Source organism: Podarcis liolepis, assembly GCF_965112155.1.
Source record: "Podarcis liolepis genome assembly, chromosome: 13".
NCBI lineage: Eukaryota > Metazoa > Chordata > Lepidosauria > Squamata > Lacertidae > Podarcis > Podarcis liolepis.
In genome coordinates this window covers 19750377-19772470 of record NC_139573.1, presented here as the reverse complement: position 1 = coordinate 19772470, position 22094 = coordinate 19750377, and the positions used below count along the sequence as shown (strand labels likewise).

Genomic DNA, 22094 nt, shown 5'->3' with positions numbered 1-22094 from the left:
GGACTTTCACAGAACACCAGCTCTGTGCAATATGGTTCAAGGGTGTAGCCCATGAGTGGGGACACTGATTCCTCTCTGGAACAGATTGAACTTTCTCCAGCTCAGTTGAAAATCTGAGCCAGAGAAGAACCATGTGTACTGCTCACTTTGTATTTGAGCTGAGCCTTTTAGGTCCAGGCATTGTATTGATTTGGAAAAGCAAAAGGGAAAATGTCAGATAATATTGGGTGGGCATCAACTACAGCTCCTGAGACCAGCTTGCTGTGGAGAAGCGGAAGCAAGATACTGCCTTTCTCCCCACCCCCTGCCCTGCTTCCTGGAGCCAGACTAGATCTCTCTATTGGCCTCGGGGTCACTAATGCATCCTTCCTGAGGCTATTAATACTTTGCTGCTCTGCTGACCTTGCATGTCCATTCCACAGCTGAGGGGCCAGATCTGGCCTGAGCCACTGCTAATGAGATCAAGAACAAGTGAATGACCTGCCTGGAGACGAGCCAAAGCAATGCCGAAATCACTTTTCTCCAAATGAAATTCTCAGGTTTTCCCCTTGAGAATTTTGATGCAAGATATCTGCTGGATATTCTCTGAACATTATTAGCAATTGCTCATAATACCCTTATTCTTCCCTCCATAGCAATTCACACATGTTCCTGGAACATCTCCCATCTGCTCAGCTGACGGGGTCAAAAACTGCTAAGCTCTCTGCATTGCGTTGCCCAACGTTGACTGAATATTTCATATCTCTGTTCAATACATCTTAGCTGATGGTATATTAGGGATGCTATTCAGTATTTGATAGCTGAAATGCAATTAGTGCTGCATACACTCTTCTCTCCCTGAAAGGTAGTCAACTGTCAAACTCCATAAATGACATTCAGTAGTTTAAAAGCATGAGCTGTAAATCTGGGTGGGAGCTCAATTCTCCCCTTGGTCATAATCTTACTTGTGTGTCCGTGTCCAGTTCTTACTTGCAGCCTCCATACCCACAATATAGGGATAACATATTCCCCCAATAATGTTGTCATTAAAAAACCCCCTGAAAATCAGCCTCGGAGGCAGCAAAAGCAAGTTGAAAAGTAAAAAAGAAGCCTCAGAGGCTGCAACTGAGAATAGCAGAATAGGGGGTTGCTTAACCCTTTCCAGCTGGTTTTCTGCTCAATCCCTGCCCAACTACGCCACCTGATTTTTCCATCAACGAGAAAAACCAGAGGTTTCCCTTCACTCTTAAGAACTATTTTAAGAGCACCGTATTGGGGAGGGGTATTTTGAGGTTGGAAAATAATTCCTGGAGGAAAAACGCAGCATTTCCCCCACCCGGCCATTCTTCCACTCAGCCTAGCAGCCCTGCTAAAACTGCTTGTACAGTGGTACCTTGGTTCTCAAACGCCTTAGTACTCAAACAACTTGGAACCCAAACACCGCAAACCCGTAAGTAAGTGTTCCGGTTTGTGAACTTTTTTCAGAAGCCGAACGTGCTCCATTTTGAGTGTTGCGCTTCCGCTTTGAATGTTACACTGAGGTCTGTTTTTGCTATTTATTTTGCGTTTTTGTTTTTGCGGCTTTTTTGTTTTGTTTTTGTGACTGTGTGGAACCCAGTTCAGCTATTGATTGATTGATTGATTGTGTGACTGCAGTACGTTGTTTATTGCTTTCATTTCATGGATCAATGGTCTCGCTAGGTGGTAAAATTCATGTTAAATTGCTGTTTTAGGTTTTTTTTAAAAAAAAGTCTGGAATGGATTAATCTATGGGAAAGCGCATCTTGGTTTTGGAATGAACTTCTGGAACAGATTAAGTTTGAGAACCAAAGTGCCACTGTATTTAAAAGAAATGTGGAGGAAAGTCAAGGTCTAGTTTGATCATGAGCTAATATCTGGGGTCTTGGACAAGTGCTATCTAGATGCAATGTGTGTTATGAAAGAAACATTTGGAGTCTTAAAAGCAAAGACCAAAAAGCATGTGGGAAAGGGTTGCAGTTTCTTTGGCAGGTTTATTGCATCCAGTTTGAAGTATGAAAATTCAAGACAATTAACATCATACCCCCATGTAGCTACACCCATTCCACAAATGAACGCTATCAAAGCCCAGGGAAAAAAACAGTATTTACAAAGAGAGAGAGAGAGAGTGATAGAAAAACCTATGCTAAGTTTATATATATATATGTACACACATACACAAGAGAAGACATTTGGTGTTTATTTGGAGCAAACATCAAAACTCTGGTCTGCATCCTTCACTGATTCCAACAAAGCTAGGATTTCTGGCTTGTAGGCCCCTCCCTTGAAAGCCAAAACAGATGTGATGTGAGATATTCCTGATCTGTCATTACTGTAGATCTGCAATGGATAAAGCTAGCTGCTTCAAAATTATTTAATTCCAACATCACATCTGTTTCAGCCCTTTCTCCCTTGCAGTCCCAATCAGGTGTGGGGAATCTTTGCCGCTCCTGATTCTACAGAACTACAACTCCCATCTGCCCCAGCAAGCATGGTCAATGGCCAGGGGTGATGGGAGTTGTAGTTCACCAGTATTGGGGTGGGGAGGCAAAGGTTCCCCACACCTGGTGTAGGCAGTCTCCTCCAGAGTTTGGATATCCTTGCTTCTAGGCACACCTGCTCTCTTGAACTGGACCTCACTTTTATACTCTTATCCACAATGTAGTTGTATTCCTCTTTCTATTTATAATGGAGGGGTCCAATATATTGCCCTACATTTACTAAAATGGCAATCAATACAGATCCGTACAACCATTTTGCCATTGTTTTTCTCCAGCACATACTGTGTTTGTGCAGTTAATCTGTGTCGAATGTGTGTATGAGTGTAGTTCATGGCATTCTCCATGTGACCAAGCACTTCTTTTCTACCTGGTCTGTGTCATCCATGATCCTGTGTTCTAATGTGCATGTTGTGAGTGTCAACTGTAATGAGGGTTGAGAAGGTGAAGCACAGAACTGGAGTTTGTATATATGAGCAAATGTAGCAACCAGGCATTCCCTTTGTCGCAGCACATCAAAATCTGAGCTGCCACCAACAACAAAATATGCTTTTATGGTGATGTGCATTATGGATTTATGGTGTTTCCAGAATCTGACCGAATCCCATCAACCCACATATCAGCTTGCTTCTAGACTTTGGCCCATGGCTTTTGTGTTTCATTCAGCCCATGTCTACATTACACATTTGGAATAATTTCCCTCAAACAGTTGATTTTATTGATAATTGGTGAAGGTATCTTGAAATATTTACAAATTAGCCTAAGATACGCAAACTAGTGGAATTGGGTTAAAAACCTTTAGAAAAATGGTCATGTGAATCCACCTAAGGAGAGAAGCATCAGTGTAGAGGCACACGTTTTATACATATTGACAAAGAGAGCAAAATATTCCTACAGATCCTCCCCAAATCTTATAGGAAGGTCTAGATCCTGGAAGTTGTTCCCAAGGAGCGGAAAGGAGATGTTAAAATCAACAATGGTTCCGGAAGCGGGCTCCACCAAGTTTTGGGATAACTCATGGACGGGCTAAGATTGACACACAGAACTTTAACTCTCCTAATAGGATGTGTAGGGTGTATTTAATTGGTCAGTATGTTTGGGATGAGGGACGGAGGTCTTCCTGTTTAGAGGAAGCAGATAAGCTGAGGTTTGAGTTCGCAAATGGCTATTTAGTTTAGTAAAAAAACAACACAAGATCTTGTCTTCTGAACTGAGGAGGGAGTGTTAGAGATCTCCAAGACAAAAAAAAAAAGTACCTAACTTTCCCTCCAATTCCTGCCAAGCATATTTCACAAAGGCAACAGAAGAAAGCTACTATTTAAAAACAGATTTAGAGATGGTTGGGAAACTCAGTTTGCCAGAGATTGGATAATCTATTTCCAATCATCTTCCCAATGAACCAATGCTGTGCTATTAAGGCCTTACAAAAGACCTATGTAAGCAGTCTCCTATATTTTACATGCATCTACCTTTATGTTCCACCATGAGAATGCTGTTTCCATTTACTTCACATATTAAGGAAGTGCTCCATTCCAAAACATGATGGCGCCATTTTACAGTTGGGACAAAAGTCCCTCACAGACAGAACAGACATCAATGCTCCAAATGTTTGCTTACTTTTTAAAGGTAAAATTTTGATCAGGCACCCTTGTTGAAAATCCAGGCATGCTAGATTCCAGATCCGAAGATCTCCCTGCACAAAACTTGGCTACATACACCCCACCCTCTCCTAAGAGATCCAGGAGTACCCTTGTCCCAAATGGAAAGGTCCCCATTATTTTCCAAACCCTACCCTCTTTTATAAAAAACAAAAAACCACTAGGTATCTTTGTCTCTCCAGAAAATCCTGGGGGGCTTGTGCCCAGCCCCACCCTCTAGATTTCACTCTCCTCTCGAGAACCCAGAAGTCCCTCTTCCTTTGTAGCCTCTCAGTGGCAGGCATTAAATGGTAGCTTGACTACTCCTCCGTGAAGCTCCATGGAGGCTTCGGCCCAGTTGATGATGTCGCCACCGGCGTAGCTGGTGCAGGTAGCCATCTTGTAAACCTCGCCTGGTGTCAGGATGTGGCCCCACATGTTGAAATCTGAGATTTCCCCAATGAAGGCTTGAGTGGCATCAAAGCGGCCACCCAGGGTGTCCTGTAGGAAGAGGAGTGGGGAAAGAGAGTGAACACACAGCAGGGCAAGAGAATCTGTGGCCCTCCATGGGGTGCTGGACTCCATAAGAACATAAGAAGAGCCTGCTGAGCCAGGCCAAGGGCCCATCCAGCCCAGCTTCCAGTTTTCACACTGACCAACCAAATGCTTATGGAAAGCACACAAACAGGACCTGAGTGCAAGAAGCAGTGTCCCCTTTGGTGGTTTCCAGCAAATGATATTCGGAAGCATTTACCTCCTCTGAGAGTGGAGGTAGAACATAGCCTTCAGGGATCGTGGCCTTCTCCTCCATGAATTTGAATCTGGTTCTCATTAGCCCTAGCTGGCATGGCCAACTGTCAAGGATGACAACACACCTTCCAACATCTCAAGACCCCAAACCAGGACGCACATCTTTCTGCTTGTGCTCCTGCGTGAGTCACATGACCTCCACAAGATCACATGTCCCGTGTGAGATCATGCAACTCAGAATAGACACTTTTCTTCTGAGCCATGCTTGCACAGAACCCAAAAATGCATGTTTTGGGGCACTGCGTAATTCAGCAACACTTAGAGGGCTACGTGTTCCCCATCCCAGATTTAGAGGAACCAGAAATGGCTCTCTATAAGTTATAATTGAGGGGTATTTACCTGCTCCTGGCCCAGTACAAAAACACCCCCAGGCTTCACCGGATGCCAGGGAGCCAGGTTCTCTCCGCTCCCTCTCCGGACTCCATCCTGGTAAGACTCCCAAATGCCATCCCGGGTTGACCAGGTCACACAGATGTGGTGCCACTTAGCATCATTAATGGCCAGTGGTAATGTGGCAGCCTGTAGAGAAAAAAGGTTAAAGTGGGGTGAGCAAACATCCTGAGCCCTAAGAGTATTGCTGCAATAAGTGTATCATGATCTGAATGGCACCAGCTATGTTGAACCTGCACAGCCTTGGAACTAGAAGAAGCAGGTTATAGCTGCCATCCAGACAGCTATAAAGCCTTGGGAATATCTCTCTGTGCCTCACCTCCAATGTTTTTGGGAGGGAGATCAATACAGTGGGAGAGGATAGGCAGGATGGAGCACAATATATTTTGCCGATCCAGTTTCAATGGAATCCTGAGGCATGCCTCAATATCCCTTCTGAGGTCTTTGCTGAAGGCCATGGCCAAAGGACAAGCGGAACTTCAAAACACATAAAAGACAAAGGTTGTCAAAAAGAAACCATGTCTATAATGGGATAATACTCTTAATAGGGCCAACCAAAAATTCACAGCAATGTGGCAACTTCTGAGTTCTCCAGAACACTTCATCAGGCAATATAGGATGGTGGGGTGAAGATTTTTATCTAAAACTAAACTAGCTGTGTAGCTTGCAATCTGCATCTTGGAAATGGCAACCTCGTGGCTACAACATCTAGTTGTGTACTTTTTGTTTCAAACTTTTCCTTGTCTGTCCCTTTGTGTGATATCCCATCTGGTGAAGAGCTATGGAGAAACTCGAAACATTGCCACATGTCTGGGACTTTTTGGCTGGTTCCAATAAAGACACGATGCGGCTGTGGACTCTAGAGTTGTAGCTGTAATTGTGAATGAATGGATGTTTGTTGATCAAGGTTTGTTCAATTGACACAATTTATTCCAAAACCAGAATTAGGTATGGGAGGATGTAGCTCACAGAATATTCTAATGCAAAAGTCAAGGTATCTATAGCTACTGTACATCTCTCGTTTACAGCAAATCTTTGGTCAAGATTTCTTAATCCCCTGTCTGTGTCCCCTCTTGTCTACCTTGTGAAGAATTCATTTTGTGTTGTGTATCCCAGAACCCCAGTCCAGAAGGCCTGAAATGGCAAACAAGGCAGGCTTTTGTCTCTTTAATTTATTGTTGGGCCCTCTTCAGATTTGGTAGGACATCATTGAATTGTTCCAGCCCAAGTGATCATAAAAAAACTGTTTTTGGTTTTTTATTTATTGTAACCCAAAAGGCAGACGAGACAGAGGAAAAACATGAACATGGTGGCCATTACTCAAACATATTTGATTATTTGATTTCTAGACCGCTTCATATATTTATAAAATATCTCTAAGCGGTGTACAGAAAACTGAAACAACAAAAGAAAGCTTTGACAAAATATTACAAAAATACACCGTTACCTATAAAAATGTTACATTAATACAAAGTTACTAATATATGAGAGAAAAATATATATGTGAGAAAAGGGACGCGGGTGGCGCTGTGGGTTAAACCACAGAGCCTAGGGCTTGCTGATCAAAAGGTCGGCGGTTCGAATCCCCGCAACGGGGTGAGCTCCCGTTGCTCAGTCCCTGCTCCTGCCAACCTAGCAGTTCGAAAGCACATCAAAGTGCAAGTAGATAAATAGGTACCACTCTGGCGGGAAGGTAATCGGCATTTCCGTGTGCTGCTCTGGTTCACCAGAAGTGGCTTAGTCATGCTGGCCACAGGACCCGGAAGATGTACGCCAGTTCCCTTGGCCAATAAAGCGAGATGAGCGCCGCAACCCCAGAGTCGGTCACAACTGGATCTAATGGTCAGGGGTCCCTTTACCTTTACCTTTACCTTTACTAATATATGTAAATCAATATCAGTTCATTTTCCTTCTGACTCATTCTCCATCTCTGCCTCCAGGTTGTCATCCAGGGTCCAAACTCTTAGCTCACCCACAAAAGTCTCACAGTGAGTCTCGCAACATATCTGACCACCGCCACCCACTCAAGAAGCTCCCAGATTGGCCTTGCTCCTGTACCTTGTCATTGATCAGCAGTTCCATGGGGTTATTTCCCCACTCGATGAGCACCACTTCGTTGGCCTGGCCTGGCACAGAGTATGAGAAAGGGGTGCCCATTCCCGGCGCTGAACTGGACTTGAGCCAGAGGCAGATGGAGAAGGCAAAGATCTCGTGATGGAGCGTACGCTTCACCTTGACGTACATGTAGTTAGTGCGGAGGGGGAAGCCCACCCGGAAGTCCTCAGACTGCTTCTCCACCTTGTTTCCTGGAGGACAGAGGGGATCAGAGATGTGGGACTGAGCTGCCAACACAGAGAAATGGAGGGGAATTGGGTTTGTCCATCCATCGGCTGCTAACTGCCCAGTTTATCTACCAAGCTTCCCCCCCCCCCAAATACTCTTTTGATCCATTCCCATCTTCCCCCCACCAACTGTAACTAAGCCTGATCACCAGAAATATCATGCACAATTTCCTAGTTGACTCCTCCCTCCACTTTCTCTGTGGACTTCCTTGTACTGGGTTTTTACACTGTTGTACACTCCTAGGGGCAGGTACTTCTTCTTTGTAAAGCCCCATGCACACTGATGGTGCAAATGAAATAATATTAATGGACAACAACAGCATTCATCCATCACACTCTGCTGTCTGTCTCCTGAGCTGTCCATTTCCATTCATCATGGTCTATCCAGCCATATCTGTTCACACGGCTGCTAAAGTTTCCTTCCACCTATACAACAAGTGAATTCTGAGAATCCTTTAAATGGGCATACACACCTAACATTTGAAGCACACACCCCCTCTCCCGAGAAGCTGTCGTTTCTTAAGAGTGCTGAGAATTGTACCTCTGCGAGGCTAAGACTACAGATCCCAGGATTCTTTGCAGGGGATGTGCCTTAAATGTATGCTATGGGCACAGCCTTATACTATAAGGTTCGAAGGACAAGCCTCCAGCAAATATTACTCAGTGGTTTGAAGATCTTACTGTCATTTCTGTGTTTGAAAGAATGGCTTATAATTGCCAGTCTCATTTTAGGTATCTATCTGTACATATGGACTACTTATATTGATTCACACATTTAATTTAGGATTGATGGAATATATTATTGACAAAGTCAGCTGGCATTTAATTTGTTTTTCTATGTTTCTTTTTGTTGTATTTGCAAATTATGTTTTGTGGTTTTTTTGTGTGTGTTTTTAAAAAATCTTTAAGGTTTCCTTGTATCCCACAACCAATGAACCAGCCAATGAGCCACATATGACTGCTTTTATCTACCAAGCCATGTTTTCAATGTTCTGTCACTGAGCCATCCATCCCCACATCTTTCATTCTGCCTCCCCGTGGATCTGCCGATCTACGAATCCATTGTGTTGCCATTCCTTCCACACATCCTTCCGCCCATCTCTCTTCTGACTGGATCATGATTCACCCCACTAAATAATAACATCCACTTATTCCACTGTCCACATGCTGATAAATTTATTTGCCTAAGAAATTAATTTTAGAGCAGGGACCTTTGGCCCTCCAGATGTCGCTGAACAACACCTCCCATCACCCCCAGCAAACGTGGTCAGTGAGCAAAGATGATGGGGAGTAGAAGTTCAGCAACATCTGGAGGGCCAAAGGTTGCCCACTCATACACACTTGATTCAGAGCCAGCTTGGCTCTGAAGCAGGGTTTGCCAGTGCAGTGGTGACCTCCACATGTTTTTGTTAGAATTCCTGCTCCATGTTTGCAGTCATGGGATTGTTGTCTATCACATGACGGTCTATGTTTTGAGACCACAGAGTGGGAAGTGACGGAGAAAGGATGTTTGTGTTACTGTGTTCCGTGAAGTGGGACTATTGTCCTTTGTTCTTTTTCTCTTTGCTGTCTGATGCTAGAGAGAGAGGGAGCCATGTTGCAGTGCATGTGTGTTTATATGTAAATAAAGTAGATTAACCAAAATGCTGAGTTGCTGAGGTCTGTCATGCAAGCTGCAAAGACTCTGCGGATCACTAAGTGTGCCGATGTCTGTTGGCATCGTTCGCTGTGATGTTTGGGCTGAAGAAAGCTTCTGAAGCTCCCGAACGATTGACCAGGAGGGAGAGAGCATGCCAGTCGGGCATGTGTCTCTGCCAGGATCCTACTCGAGTGTAGGACAAGCTCCTGACAGTTTTTAGATTCCAATTCCCAGTCAGCATGGACAGTGGTCAGGGGGAATTATGGGAGTTGTGCTCCAATAACATTGACTACCCTTTCTCTGGAGCAACAGAAAATGAATTTATTCTATGACAACCCTTCAGATACTTGAAGATGACTTCCTTCCTTCCTTCCTTCCTTCCTTCCTTCCTTCCTTCCTTCCTTCCTTCCTTCTTTCCTTCCATCTCCACCCCATTGTCTCAAGACCAACCCCCCTCTCCCCACCCTGACCCTGGCAACACCTGGTGTGTGACTGCCACTCACCTTTCTCAACACTGTGCCCATGAGAGATGTGCTTGTGCCTGAGCCCTGCTGCTGTTGGCACACCCACCGTGTGATGCTCAGAGGTGTTTGATTTCTCATGGATCTGATGCTCCAAGATGCTTATCTTTTTCTGGATAGCATCGCGCAGGGACGTGGAGAAGACAGAGCTGTTCCGATTGTGCTGGTGAAGGCAAGACGGGCAGACATGTCAACCATTAATTCTACAACTCTGCCTCAAAACCCCAGAACCTCCTACCAGGACACTTCTGTTGCCTCTCTCATCTTTCTTATCCTGAAAGCTACTTTTTTGTGAAACCTTCTTCACAATCTATTAGTTCTCATCCCCTGCTGAACGTATAACCAACTAAACACATGGCCTTCCTGTGACTTTCGCCTCCATCTTCTTTGTGTTGAATTTTAGATTGTTAAGTGCCGCCGAGAAGGAACCTGTGTTGCTTGTTCATTGTTCTTTAAATGACTTTGGCTGCATACACACCATACATTTAAGCTTTAAATTTTAAAGCACACTTAAATAATATTCTTTCCCCCCCCAAAAAAAAGATTCTGGGAACTGTGGTTTGGTAAGGTTGCTGGGACTTACAGCTCTGTTGGGGTAAAATACAGTTCCCAGGATTCTTGTGTACATTTGTGCTTTAAATGTATGTTGTGTACGCAACCATACACTCTAGTGGCATAATAATAATAATAATAATAATAATAATAATAATAATGCACCAGACCTTGTCTAAGACGCAGCCTACATAAAACAAACAGTTCGTTGACTGTACAATCCTGCATGTGTCTACTCAAAAGTAAGCGTTATTGAGTTCAATGGAACTTATTCCGAGGTATGGGTCAACAGATCTGTGGCACTGGCTACCCGGAGCCAGCCCTGCTGCACAGCAAGTGTGACAAACTGCTTCAGGCAACACCAAGAGGGGGACAAGAAGTGGTCTCTGACTGATGTAGCAAGACTTTCTCAGGTGTTTTCTCAAATGGGGCCGGGGGCCGGGAGGAAGACATTTGGGTTCTGTTTCTGGAAGCAAAATATCTTGAGCCACTACTGCCAATTTCCACAGTCCCTTCCCTGCCCAGAGGCCTGGACTGGGAGACCCACCAACTTTGATACCGTACCCCCACCTCCAGTTTGGTGTGTTCCTGGATATCTAATTCTTGCTTACGTATTAAGAAGGGGGAAAGCGAGGGAAAAGGGCAGCAGAATTATTTTTAGTCACTGCACTCAGGTTAACACCTCAGATGCTCTAGTAATCTCTATTCCCACCCACAGTGATGGCAGTAGAACTGTCCTGTCCCTCCTTTCAAGGCTTCTTCAGTAAAAGCCATCACGTACGAAGCAGAATCATAAAACCACGTACAAAGGTGCTATTCAGAACATATTTTGAAGGCCTCTGCTCTTTTTGAGAAACAAAATATCTTGGATTTCTTAGCTTCTGGGCACTCCAGCTCCACAGGAAAAACTGGACATTTTAAGAGAAAACACAGGAATCCTGTTTTGCATTCCTCCCTTCACTCCACAAAAAAACTGGCCAATAGATGGATGCGTGGGAAAGGGCCTTCTCAGTGGTGGCCCCTTGATCAATGTTTCTTAACCTTGGGTTCCCAGATCAGTTGAGACCACAACTCTCATCATCCCCAGCCAGCTTAGCCAATGGTCAGTTGTAGTCCAAGGACACCTAGAGCCCCCAAGTTGAAGAAAATGGGCTCAGGCCAGTGGTTCTCAAAGAGTGTGGCAGGAAGATTCAAGGACAATCTAAGAAATGTTCAAACATTTCAGTGTAGTATCGTATAGTATCAATATATACTTTTTTATTTGCAGGATATTTGCATTGTTTTATACTTTCTGGATGCCCCATGATCATATTAGACAGTATTTTGTTCTCTATGTTATAAATCAAGCACTGCTAGGAGTCGTTTCTTTTTGTTTTCCAGTGTATTTCTTATCAATTAAAAAAATAATAATCAGTGTGGCAATGAGCAATATTTTTTTTTCTGAAAATGTGTCCCAGAGAAAAAAGTTTGAGAACCACTGGCTTAGGCTATGAAATGACCTGCCTCAGGACAGAGATCTCTCTATGCCTGAAGTATCAGTTGAAAACAATGTTGTTCTGACATGCATTTCAGTAGGAAATTCTTACATGTTTTGTATTAGTTATCAAGCAAATTTGGGTGCGGGGGGGGGGTTTGTAGGGTGTCATTATTGCTTTTTTAATCATGGTTTTATGATAGCTGTTTCCCAGATTATGGGTCTTGTAAATATGAGCTGTAAATGTTTTTTATATATATACAAAACAAATAGTAGTAATAGTAGTACTAGTAGTAGTAGTAATAATAATAATAATAATAATAATAATAATAATAATAATAATTTATTATTTATACCCCGCTCATCTGGCTGGGTTACCCCAGCTACTCTGGGCAGCTTCCAACAAAATATGAAAATACAATAGTCTGTCAAACATTAAAAGCTTCCCTAAACAGGGCTGCCTTCAGATGTCTTCTAAAAGTCTGGTAGTTGTTTTTCTCTTTGACATCTGGTGGGAGGGTGTTCCACAGAGCGGGTGCCACTACCAAGAAGGCCCTCTGCCTGGTTCCCTGTAACTTGGCTTCTCGCAGCAAGGGAACTGCCAGAAGGCCCTCGACACTGGACCTCAGTGTCCAGGCAGAATGATAGGGGTGGAGACACTCCTTCAGGTAAACTGGACTGAGGCCGTTTAGGGCTTTAAAGGTCAGCACCAACACTTTGATAGCAACAAATAGCAACACAACAGAAGCTGCTTTCATACCTCAGGGACTTTGGCTTCTATCCTGATTTGCAAGTGCAGTTCTGGCCCAGCAGCCTAGGCTCAGGATATCTAAAATACCACTTTCTACCATTTGTAGCTGCCCATCAATTGGATGTTCACCTGAGGCCCTCTTCTCAATAGCCCTGCCCTTTGGAGGTTAGGGCCTCCACTGTGGAAAAACCTCTCCTATAGAATTACCTCCCTAAACAAATGTCCCATGTCCTCTTAGCCCTTGTCAATGTATGTCTGGTGGGTGTTTTACACTGTTTCAATGGGAGCGACAAATCTCTTTGAGGTTTGTTACACTGGAAAGTCAGGATAAAGATCTTTTAAATAATCACAACAACACTAGCAATTAGAGCTGTCATCCACTTAAAGAAGCCTTAGGCTGTGTACACACTATACTTTTAAAGCACATTAGAAGCACATTTCTCTCCCCCTCCCCATCAATAATTCGGGGCACTGTAGTTTGCTAAAGGTTGATGGGAACGGGCAACTCTTTAAGGCGTAAACTTCAGTGCCCAGAATTCTTTGGGGGAAATCGTGTGCATGGGACACGCTTCAGAGGCCATCGTGTGTACCTCATTCCCAGCCCTACCTGAAGATGCCAAGAACTGAGCATGAGGCCTTCTCTGTGCAAAGCAGCTGCTCTAGTACTACTGAGCCTCAGGTTGTACAGGGTTGCCAAAGCTGGCAGTGCCCATGAAAAACGCCCAGAGCGACCTCTCAGTTATTTGCTGCTTTGCTGCCAAACCTGTCAGTCCTGTCCTACTTGAGTTCTGGAGAAGGATTTTGGATGTATTTTTCTTATTTGAAAACAATAAAGGAAAGTTCTAACCAAATAAAAACGTCATCCTGTTTTGAAATGGACTCTTTACAGCTGGAAGAAGAAGAAGAAGAAGAAGAAGAAGAAGAAGAAGAAGAAGAAGAAGAAGAAGAAGAAGAAGAAGACTTATCGTGCTCATAATATTTGTAGCGCTTGGCCACTTGGTAGTGTCACCTCAAAGTACAGCTGTGTTCTATTTCTATCGAGAGCAAATCACATTGAACTGGAAGTTGAAAAATAAGCAGACTTTAAAGCTGACTAACAGAAAATCATTTTGTAGCTTGTGCGAAACCTGCATAATTTGCCGAGGTGTGGGGGAGAGAGTGGAGACACGTTGCTTTTTATCCTACCTTAGTTCCCTGCAGAGCAGACAATACGCTCCAGAAACAGAGCCACCAAGCTAAGCTTGGTGCCCACTTCCACTCAGCTCCCAGGGTAAGAAAGCCCAGACACCCAACCCAGTTGACCCTACTGGGCAACTAGGGTGGGATAGTTACGGTCTTTCCCTCCATGATGGGTTGGACGTTGCAAGGGAGGCATGGTTCCTTTGGCCTGTAACCTAGTGGGCTTTGTGGCTATGTAGGGACTTCAATCTGTCTCCCTGGTTCTTATATGACTCTCCCACCTGTACCCTACTGAGTCCAGATAAATAACAGGTAAACTATCTCCACCTTCACCCCCCACCCCACCCAGTGTAAGCTGTGTGGCCCTAGAGTAGCTTGATTGTCTATTTCAGGGATGGGAACCCCATAGCCCATAGATACTGTTGGACTCCAAGTCCCAGCAGCCCCTGCTAGCATGGCCAATGGTCAGGAATGACAGGAACATCATCCTCCAGGAACAACATTGGAGGGTCACAGGCTCACCATCCATGGTCTATATTAGCCTGCCATGTCCCAGGAAGAATTTTTACCACATATCAGATTCAGCTGTACAGGAAACGTGTGGTGGAATTATTATTATTAGTAGTAGCAGTAGTAGTAGTAGTATTTATTGAATTTATATATCGCCCTATACCCGGAGGTTTCAGGGCAGTTCACTGTATTGTTATTGTTCTGCACTGTTACTATTTTTGTACACTGCTTTGTGTAATTTTCTTTCACGGTAGTTCACAGCAAAACATCTTCTCATTAAAATCAATGCAGTGAAATTCAACAATATCTGCAAAAGCTTGGTATTAGTCACTATCAAATGCCTGAGCCCGCACATAGATCTTAAATGTCCAAAACTCATCAGATTTAGCATTTTTCATTATTAGTATTATTTTCTGATTAAACCTCTCTGTCCAGGAAATGAAGGAATCCTGCCATCTAAATTACCCCCATATGATTTTACTGAAGCTGGACCATAAAGAAGGCTGATCGCCGAAGAATTGATGCTTTTGAATTATGGTGCTGCAGGAAACTCTTGAGAGTCCCATGGACTGCAAGAAGACCAAACCTCTCCATTCTGAAGGAAATCAGCCCTGAGTGCTCACTGGAAGGACAGATCATGAAGCTGAGGCTCCAATACTTTGGCCACCTCATGAGAAGAGAAGACTCCCTGGAAAAGACCCTGATGTTGGGAAAGATGGAGGGCACAAGGAGAAGGGGACGACAGAGGACGAGATGGTTGGACAGTGTTCTTGAAGCTACCAGCATGAGTTTGACCAAACTGCGGGAGGCAGTGGAAGACAGGAGTGCCTGGCGTGCTCTGGTCCATGGGGTCACGAAGAGTCGGACACGACTAAACGACTAAACAATAACAACAACAACAACAACAACAACAACAACAACAACAACAACAACATGATTTTACTTCCTATCTGAAAGGGCCATTGTCTAAAATCAAACCAGTCAATTCCCATCCTCACCCCCTTTTGAAGGCTTAATTAATCCTGTTTCCCACTTAGGCTGCAAACAGACCATACATTTAAAACACACCTAAATCCAACTACTTCCCCCAAAGAATCCTGGGAAATGTAGTTTTGTTAAGGGCGCTGGGAATTGTAGATTTTGTGATAAGTAAAGTACAATTCCCGGGATTCTTTGGGTGGGTGGAGGGGAATGTCCTTTACATGTATGGTGTATATACGTCCACATATAACCCCAGACAGAATGAGAGCCATATTGTGGGAATCCGGATATGCACAGGAGAAAAATGGGGCAGGACCTGTACAGGAATGGCCTCCGAAGGGTAATTAACAGGTGGTGTGTGAGGGGAAAGCTATGAAGGTGAAGAAAAGGGGCATGGAACGGTGTGGAGCACAGCATGAGAGGCAGGTCAGATGGCCAGGTAGGCAAGTGGGGAGGGGGACACTAAGAGAATAGGCAGCACATAGTCTTCAATGGAAGTGCCATTCTGTGGTGTTCTCAAGATCCATTCTGCCATCTTAAATGACTCCTGACCTGTCCCTGAAGAGGAGGAGGGTGCTCTTTCAGATCATATAATCATTATTATTTATGTGCCCCTAAAAATGTTGCAGCACCAAATGACCTCCTGAGTTCTTATTTGCAGTGAGGGCCTGAGTGTTACATCTGCCAGTCCTTCACTCCATCTCATCTGTTCTCCCATCCTCCTTTGTCTCATCTATCCTGCTTTCCTTCCAACCTTCCTATGCATCTAATAATCCATCGATCCACCTCTGCGTTCCACGAATCCATTTGCATGTTTCCTCTCTCCTAGATTCCTGGCCTATTTGTTATCCCTCGTCCGACAGCCGTTTTGGGAGATCTTGCAGTTGCTCCACACGAGGGGATGCAATTGTAAGGTACGGGATGTGCAACGTGGTGAGAGAGGCCCAATTTAACATGGTCGGTACAGGCTTTACCTTTATCACATATTATTATTGTTAAGGTGAGGTGAGGGATAGCCTTTGAGAGGAAAGGACGGTCGGAAAGAATTCCTAAGGCCTAGATGAATGATGCCGCCACCCTGGCAGTAGTTGTCAGAAGAAGGAGGGATGGGGAGGGAAAGGAAAACTTTGATCTTCATTAAAAACTTATGGTGAGCCATAAGGGGGGAAAACACTCCAAAATCATCAGGCAATATGTTGCTTGTGCAATGGGACTTTCTCCCCTCTCCTCCTCCTATACACCCCATAGTATTGTTTTAGGGGTTTGAAGGAACCCCCAGAACAGTGCATGGGGGAATGGTGGGAAGGTCATTCCACCTTGCATGCTGCCATGCTTGTCATAGCACAACATTGAATTCCACCCAAGGTCTCAATTTTCAAAATGCTGAAATAAGAAAGTTCCTATTTCCCATGCCTCTTCTCTTTTTGCACAACGTCTGAAAAACTAAAAGGCTTGTGGTAAGTCCCCAATAAAGGTTTCACCCAGCTGTTGATTTTGGAGCTTGGTCGACATGTTATTCCTTTCTTGGGAGGTGTGGTAGGCCTCAGGGAGGAGGCTGGTGTGATATGCACTTTGGGAAATCAAGGTTTGTGTGTTGGGGTGTGGGGGAATAAAGGCTCATGAAGACCATTTTCCCGCTGAGACCAAAATGCCTCTAAAAGGACCTGCTCATTTGCAGGTACCGAGATAGCTGAGTGGATCTTGTGTGGATAGACTGAGCTTGTAAAAAGAAATGAAATGACTTCAACTGGAATCATTGTGCTGTATCATGTGCAAGCTGTTGGTTCTGTTACACCAACCTCACTTTTGTAAAAGCAAAACAAGATGATTTTCTGTCTCTGGTTATATATGGCCATAGGGAGGGAGGGAAATAGACAGACAGACAGAGTACATGTGAGTGAGTGGTCATTTGTGGTAAGTTCAGGATGCAAAGGGCAGAGAGACCACTGACACCTAACAAAGATTTCACCTACATTTATCCCTGCGGTTAGGAAAAAGGTTGCGGGAGTTCCAAGAAACCATGTGAACTATCTTCCTTACTGAAGGAGATACATCAGCAGCTGAGATAGATATGTTGATGGGAGAGACAAGGAATGCAGGGTGTTTGTGGAAAGTGGGGTGGAAGGAAAAAGAGGGAGGTGGACCTGAGGGCAGGAAAGCAACATGACACCCAAACGTTTAGAAAGTGTGTTAGTCAGTATGAAGAAAGGTAAAGGAAACTGTGTATGTTTAGACTAGGGAAAAGAAGATTAAAAGGGGACTCAGTTGCAATCTCTGCCTATTTTTAGAGAGTTTAATACAAAGGTGGCAGAAGGCGATCATTTCTCTCTTGCAACAGAGACTGGGACAGGGACAATGGGTTTACACCATACTATAGTTTTAGAGCAGCTCCCATCAGCCCCAGCCAGCCCAATGGTCAGGGATAATGGGATCTGCAGTCCAACAACATATGGAGTGCCAGATGTTGGCACCCTCAAGGGATAGGAACATGGGGTGTGGGGTGGATCACTTCTTAACTGAAAGAATGGTGGCCAACCGTATGTGAGAAAGCCAGAAACGCATGCTCTTCACTTGATGACTGCAACAAGAAGTGATGGCTGAGATATAAATCCACCTAGAGAATTTTCTTTACAAAAATGACTTTCAGCGCAATTTTTTTCAATGGAGTCAATTCAGATATTTTTCTGCCAGACATAAAGGGTAAAGGTGTATAGAAACTGTGATGAGAACCAAGCTACAGATGACCCAGCTCTAGAGATTTTACAGAGGGGGAAGAATCAGGACCTGATCGATATGGCTTAAGCAGGAGATATACTGCCTTAAGACAGAGAATATCCTCCTTTATCCACTGCTTTGTGCAGCATCTTGCCCGATGAAGGCCTCTGTTACAGAAGATGGATGAACAGACATGTAGGTAGGTTGATCAGTCTACAACGGCGTCCTTAAGAAATGAGATCCAAAATATTTCATAGAATCATAGAATTGTAGAGTTGGAAGGGACCTTGAGCTTCTTCTCATCCAACCCCCTTCTCTGCAAGGTATCAACTAAAGCATCCATGAAAAATGGCCACTCAACCTCTGCTTAAAAGCCTCCAAGGAAGGAAAGCCCACCAGCTTCCAAGGGAGTCCATTCCACTGTTGAACACCTCTTACTGTCAGAAAGTTCTTTCTTGTAACCTGAAGCCATTGATTTGAGTCCTACCCTCCAGAGCAGGACAAAACAAGCTTGCTCCGTCTTCCATGTGTGACAGCCCTTTAGATATTTTAAGATGGCTACCCTATCTCCTCTCAATCTCCTCTTTTCCAGGCCAAAGATACCCAACTCCCTCAACCATCCTCATAAGGCTTGGTTTCCAGACCCTTGACCATCTTGGTCATCCTCCTCTTGTCCAGCTTGTCAACATCCTTCTTAAATTGTGGCACCCAGAACTGGACACAGCACTCTAGGTGGGGGGTCTGACCAAGGCAGAAGTTCTATTACTTCTCTTGATCTGGACAATATACTTCTGTTGATGCAGCCTAGAATAGCATTAGCTTTTTGTGCTGCTGCACCACACTGTTGACTCAGTTAAACCTGTGGTCTACTAAGACCCCTAGATCCTTTTCACATGTACTACAGGCAAACTAGGTGTCCCCTGGGAGTACTGACTGACCTTAATTTGTGATTTCCCCCATTCAGCTATTGTTGGTAGTGATGGGGTAGCTTCATAGGCCGTGTCTTCACTATAGCTTTAAAGCACCTCTCAAAGTATTCTGGGCACTGTTGTTTGTTAAGGGTTGCTGGGAATTGTAACTCTGTGAGGGGTAAACTACAGTGCCCAGAATTCTTTGAGCGAAATAATGTGTTTCAAATAAACTGTCAAAATATTAAATTTTGCTTCTCACATGCAATGTCCAAAAATCATCCCTATGGGTAAGACAACTTAGCCGTGTGAATCTATTTGTGAAGCGGAAGCTTGATGCGAGAAAGTGTATCTGGCAGAATGGGAAATATTTTTGGACATTGGATTTAAGGAGGGTTGTGTGTTAAATAAGGTGGGGGTTTTTTTAACCAGGGATAAGGAGCATTGCCTGCCCTTGTTTATTGTGATCATGTTAAAGGAGGGAGGGATGGGAGGCAAACTTGGGTGGTGAATATTTGGGTAGACAAGGAACAGATGGACAAATATGAGAAGAAAGCATAACTGGGAAAGATAAGGGATAGTTTTCTGGAGAAGAGGTGGCTGATGCACAAGACTTGGTACCTGAAGATGCTCCAGTCTCTCCTTGAGGGATTCCAGCATCCTCTCCATCTGGTTCACCCCAGATGTCTCCTTGGGTGGGTCTTCCATGGTGTTGGCAGCGGCAGCCCCCTTGCGAAAGGCATCGTGGTTGCTGTGCCCCACTTGTAGTTCATGGTGCTCCCGTTGACCAAAATGGTGGTACTCGTTCTCCCGGGCATGGATGCCTTCATGGGGATCTCGGTGCCCAGCCTCATGGTGTCCCCTGTGACTTTCTTCATGGTGGCCCTGATGCCCATCCTCGCGGTGGCCTTGGTGTGCATTCTCATGATGTCCCCTGTGACCATCCTCATGGTGGGTCCGATGCCCACCCTCGTGGTGGCCTCTGTGAACTCCCTCGTGATGCCCATGCCCATGGCTGTGGTTCTCTTCATGGTGACCACCATGGTGCTCCCCAACATGTCTCCGGGAATGGGCTTCACAGCGGCTCAGCTTGGCCGTCAACTCCCGCACCGTCTCCCGCTGGTCCAAGATCGTCTCCTTCTGGTGCACCACAGTCTCCCGCAGGTGCAGGATGGTTTCCTTGGCTTCCTCAAGAGTCCCTACCCAGTGCCCATTTCCCGCGCTGTTAGCCCCTGCTCCGTGTCGCTGCTGGCTGGCTGACTGGCAGCCGTTGTCCATATCCAGAGGCATAGGGCTGCAGATGAATTTGGGCAAGCCGTATTCAGTGGCCGGCATCAGTGGGGAGAAGATGAGGCAGAGCAACGCCCAATGCAAGGCCATCTCCACAGCTGCGATGGCTCTGGCGGGTGGGAAAGGGATGGGGGTAGGGAGAGCAGTCCGGAATGGGTTTTGCAGCCAAGGAAGGAGGATGGAGGTGATCCTAGATAGAGGCCGGTGGTCTAGGTATCATGGACGTTGCCGCACAACAGATTTAGATGCAACCTCGATCATCTAGGCCCTCTTTTAGGAGGCCAACGAAAATCCCAAGGGGCCACCTCAGAGGCCTCTGTTAGGAAGGCGATCCGAAGGTCTTGATGGAAAAGTGGACGTTAATTCCAGCTGGAGCGTACAATGGAGGGAGTCAAGTTGGGCCCGCCAAGTCACCAAACACGAATCAGGTCTTGCCCTCCCCTGAAATCTGGTAGCGTTGCCTCAGCCGTCAGAGCCTTTTCTCCCTTGCCGGCATCTGAGCTTTACTACCCAGCGGAACCAAGCTGCCAGCAGGTATTCCAACACTGTAGGCAGGCGGGATTTGTGCTTTTCCTGCCTCTCCTTCCTTTTCAATTTGCCAAATCCGTTGGTGATGCGGAGAGAAGCATCGTCTCCCCTGGCGACCGAGAAATTAATGGGCTTAAGGTGTCACGGCAGAGCTTTTTCCTTCACCCTTGCCCATCCTCCTCCCACCCCTGTTGCTAAGGCCTCTGCCTGGAAGCCTTTACAGAGCCCCTCCTCATGCCACTGCCCTCCTCCTCCTCTACCCCCACCCCAGCAGATAAGAGACTTGCAAAGCTAAAACTCCACTCAGAAGAATTAAGTTACCAGTGAGAGACACAGAAGCTAAGTCTGAGCTTTGAACTAATTCACTGGTTTCTCATCTAATGAAAAATACTTACACGGGGCCCATTATTCGCAGGTAGAATAAGAGGACATAAGGGGAGCCAGGGTGTCAAGTAGGCCATGGGGGGGATGGATAGCAAGACGGGGGGAATATCTGTGAAAGATATATCAATACGTCCTACCTGTAAATATTAGACATATATTCCAAAATATAGGGAAAATATTAGACATATATTCCAAAAGCACAAACAGTATCCCCCACCCCTGCCCATGTATTTGAACTCGGGGCTTATAATCATCAATTTCATTTAGATATCTCTTTGGATATTTGGACTGCCTATATTTAATTTATATGTTTAAATTATGGAATAGTCATATTGTTAATGCCAGCTAGCAATGGTGTTAGTAGTAGTAGTAGTAGTAGTAGTAGTAGTAGTAGTAGTAGTATCTTCTTTCTTTCTGTTAGATTTGCATATTTTTTTAAAAGTAAAAATCAGATTGAGATTATAGTAAACTTCAGACAGAGCCCAAGGGCAGAGGTAGTTGAGGCTCAGAGCTCAGATAGGGATGGAAACATCTGTCCTTTTGGGGTTTCTGTTTCTCATTTTTCCAATCTTAAACTGAGTTCTCCACACTTCTGCAGCAGTTTGCAGGGGCGGGGATTAAATCCTCATGAAAATTTGTGCAACTTTCTCCTAAACACATCCCCCCCCCCCAAGCAATTTTGAGGATGACTGTGTTTTGATTCTCACGTTGTTTTTGAAAAATGTGCATATCATAGATTTGGTCCTGAATGCAATCTGAATAGCATTTCCTCCATCCCTAGCCTCAGAGCACAACAGGTTGGTTCTAACAAGTCTTGATTTCACATATCTGACATGGGAAACTGAACTTGCCAGAACACTTTTACATGATTGGGGTTTCCCCTTACAGCCCCCAACTCTAATAGCATTTATAACTGGGAACGTTGGATCCATTGTACCAGGCATTTTACATTTTAGCACATTGGGTTGTGCTAACGAGGATAAGCTTG

General features: G+C 44.8%; 1 protein-coding gene across 1 annotated transcript; it reads right to left on the bottom strand.

Annotated features, from left to right (window-relative positions):
• Positions 1–514: 514 nt before the first annotated feature.
• On the bottom strand, positions 515–20788 carry LOC310691805 (neuronal pentraxin-1-like). The gene is made up of 5 exons (XM_083471946.1): positions 19526–20788; positions 9817–9997; positions 7391–7638; positions 5282–5461; positions 515–4633 (listed from the first exon to the last, which is right to left on the bottom strand). The coding sequence occupies exons 1-5, from the start codon at positions 20282–20284 to the stop codon at positions 4424–4426; spliced, it is 1578 nt and encodes a 525-aa protein (XP_083328072.1). The 5' UTR covers positions 20285–20788; the 3' UTR covers positions 515–4423.
• Positions 20789–22094: the final 1306 nt, after the last annotated feature.

Excerpts from the sequence above, each read along its gene's own strand:
- LOC310691805 (XM_083471946.1), bottom strand. The coding sequence starts at position 20,284 with ATGGCCTTGCATTGGGCGTTGCTCTGCCTCATCTTCTCCCCACTGATG. Across the intron at positions 9,998-19,525 it reads AGAGACTGGAGCATCTTCAG|CACAATCGGAACAGCTCTGT; the intron begins GTACCAAGTCTT and ends TGCCTTCACCAG. Across the intron at positions 5,462-7,390 it reads AACTGCTGATCAATGACAAG|GCTGCCACATTACCACTGGC; the intron begins GTACAGGAGCAA and ends TTTTCTCTACAG.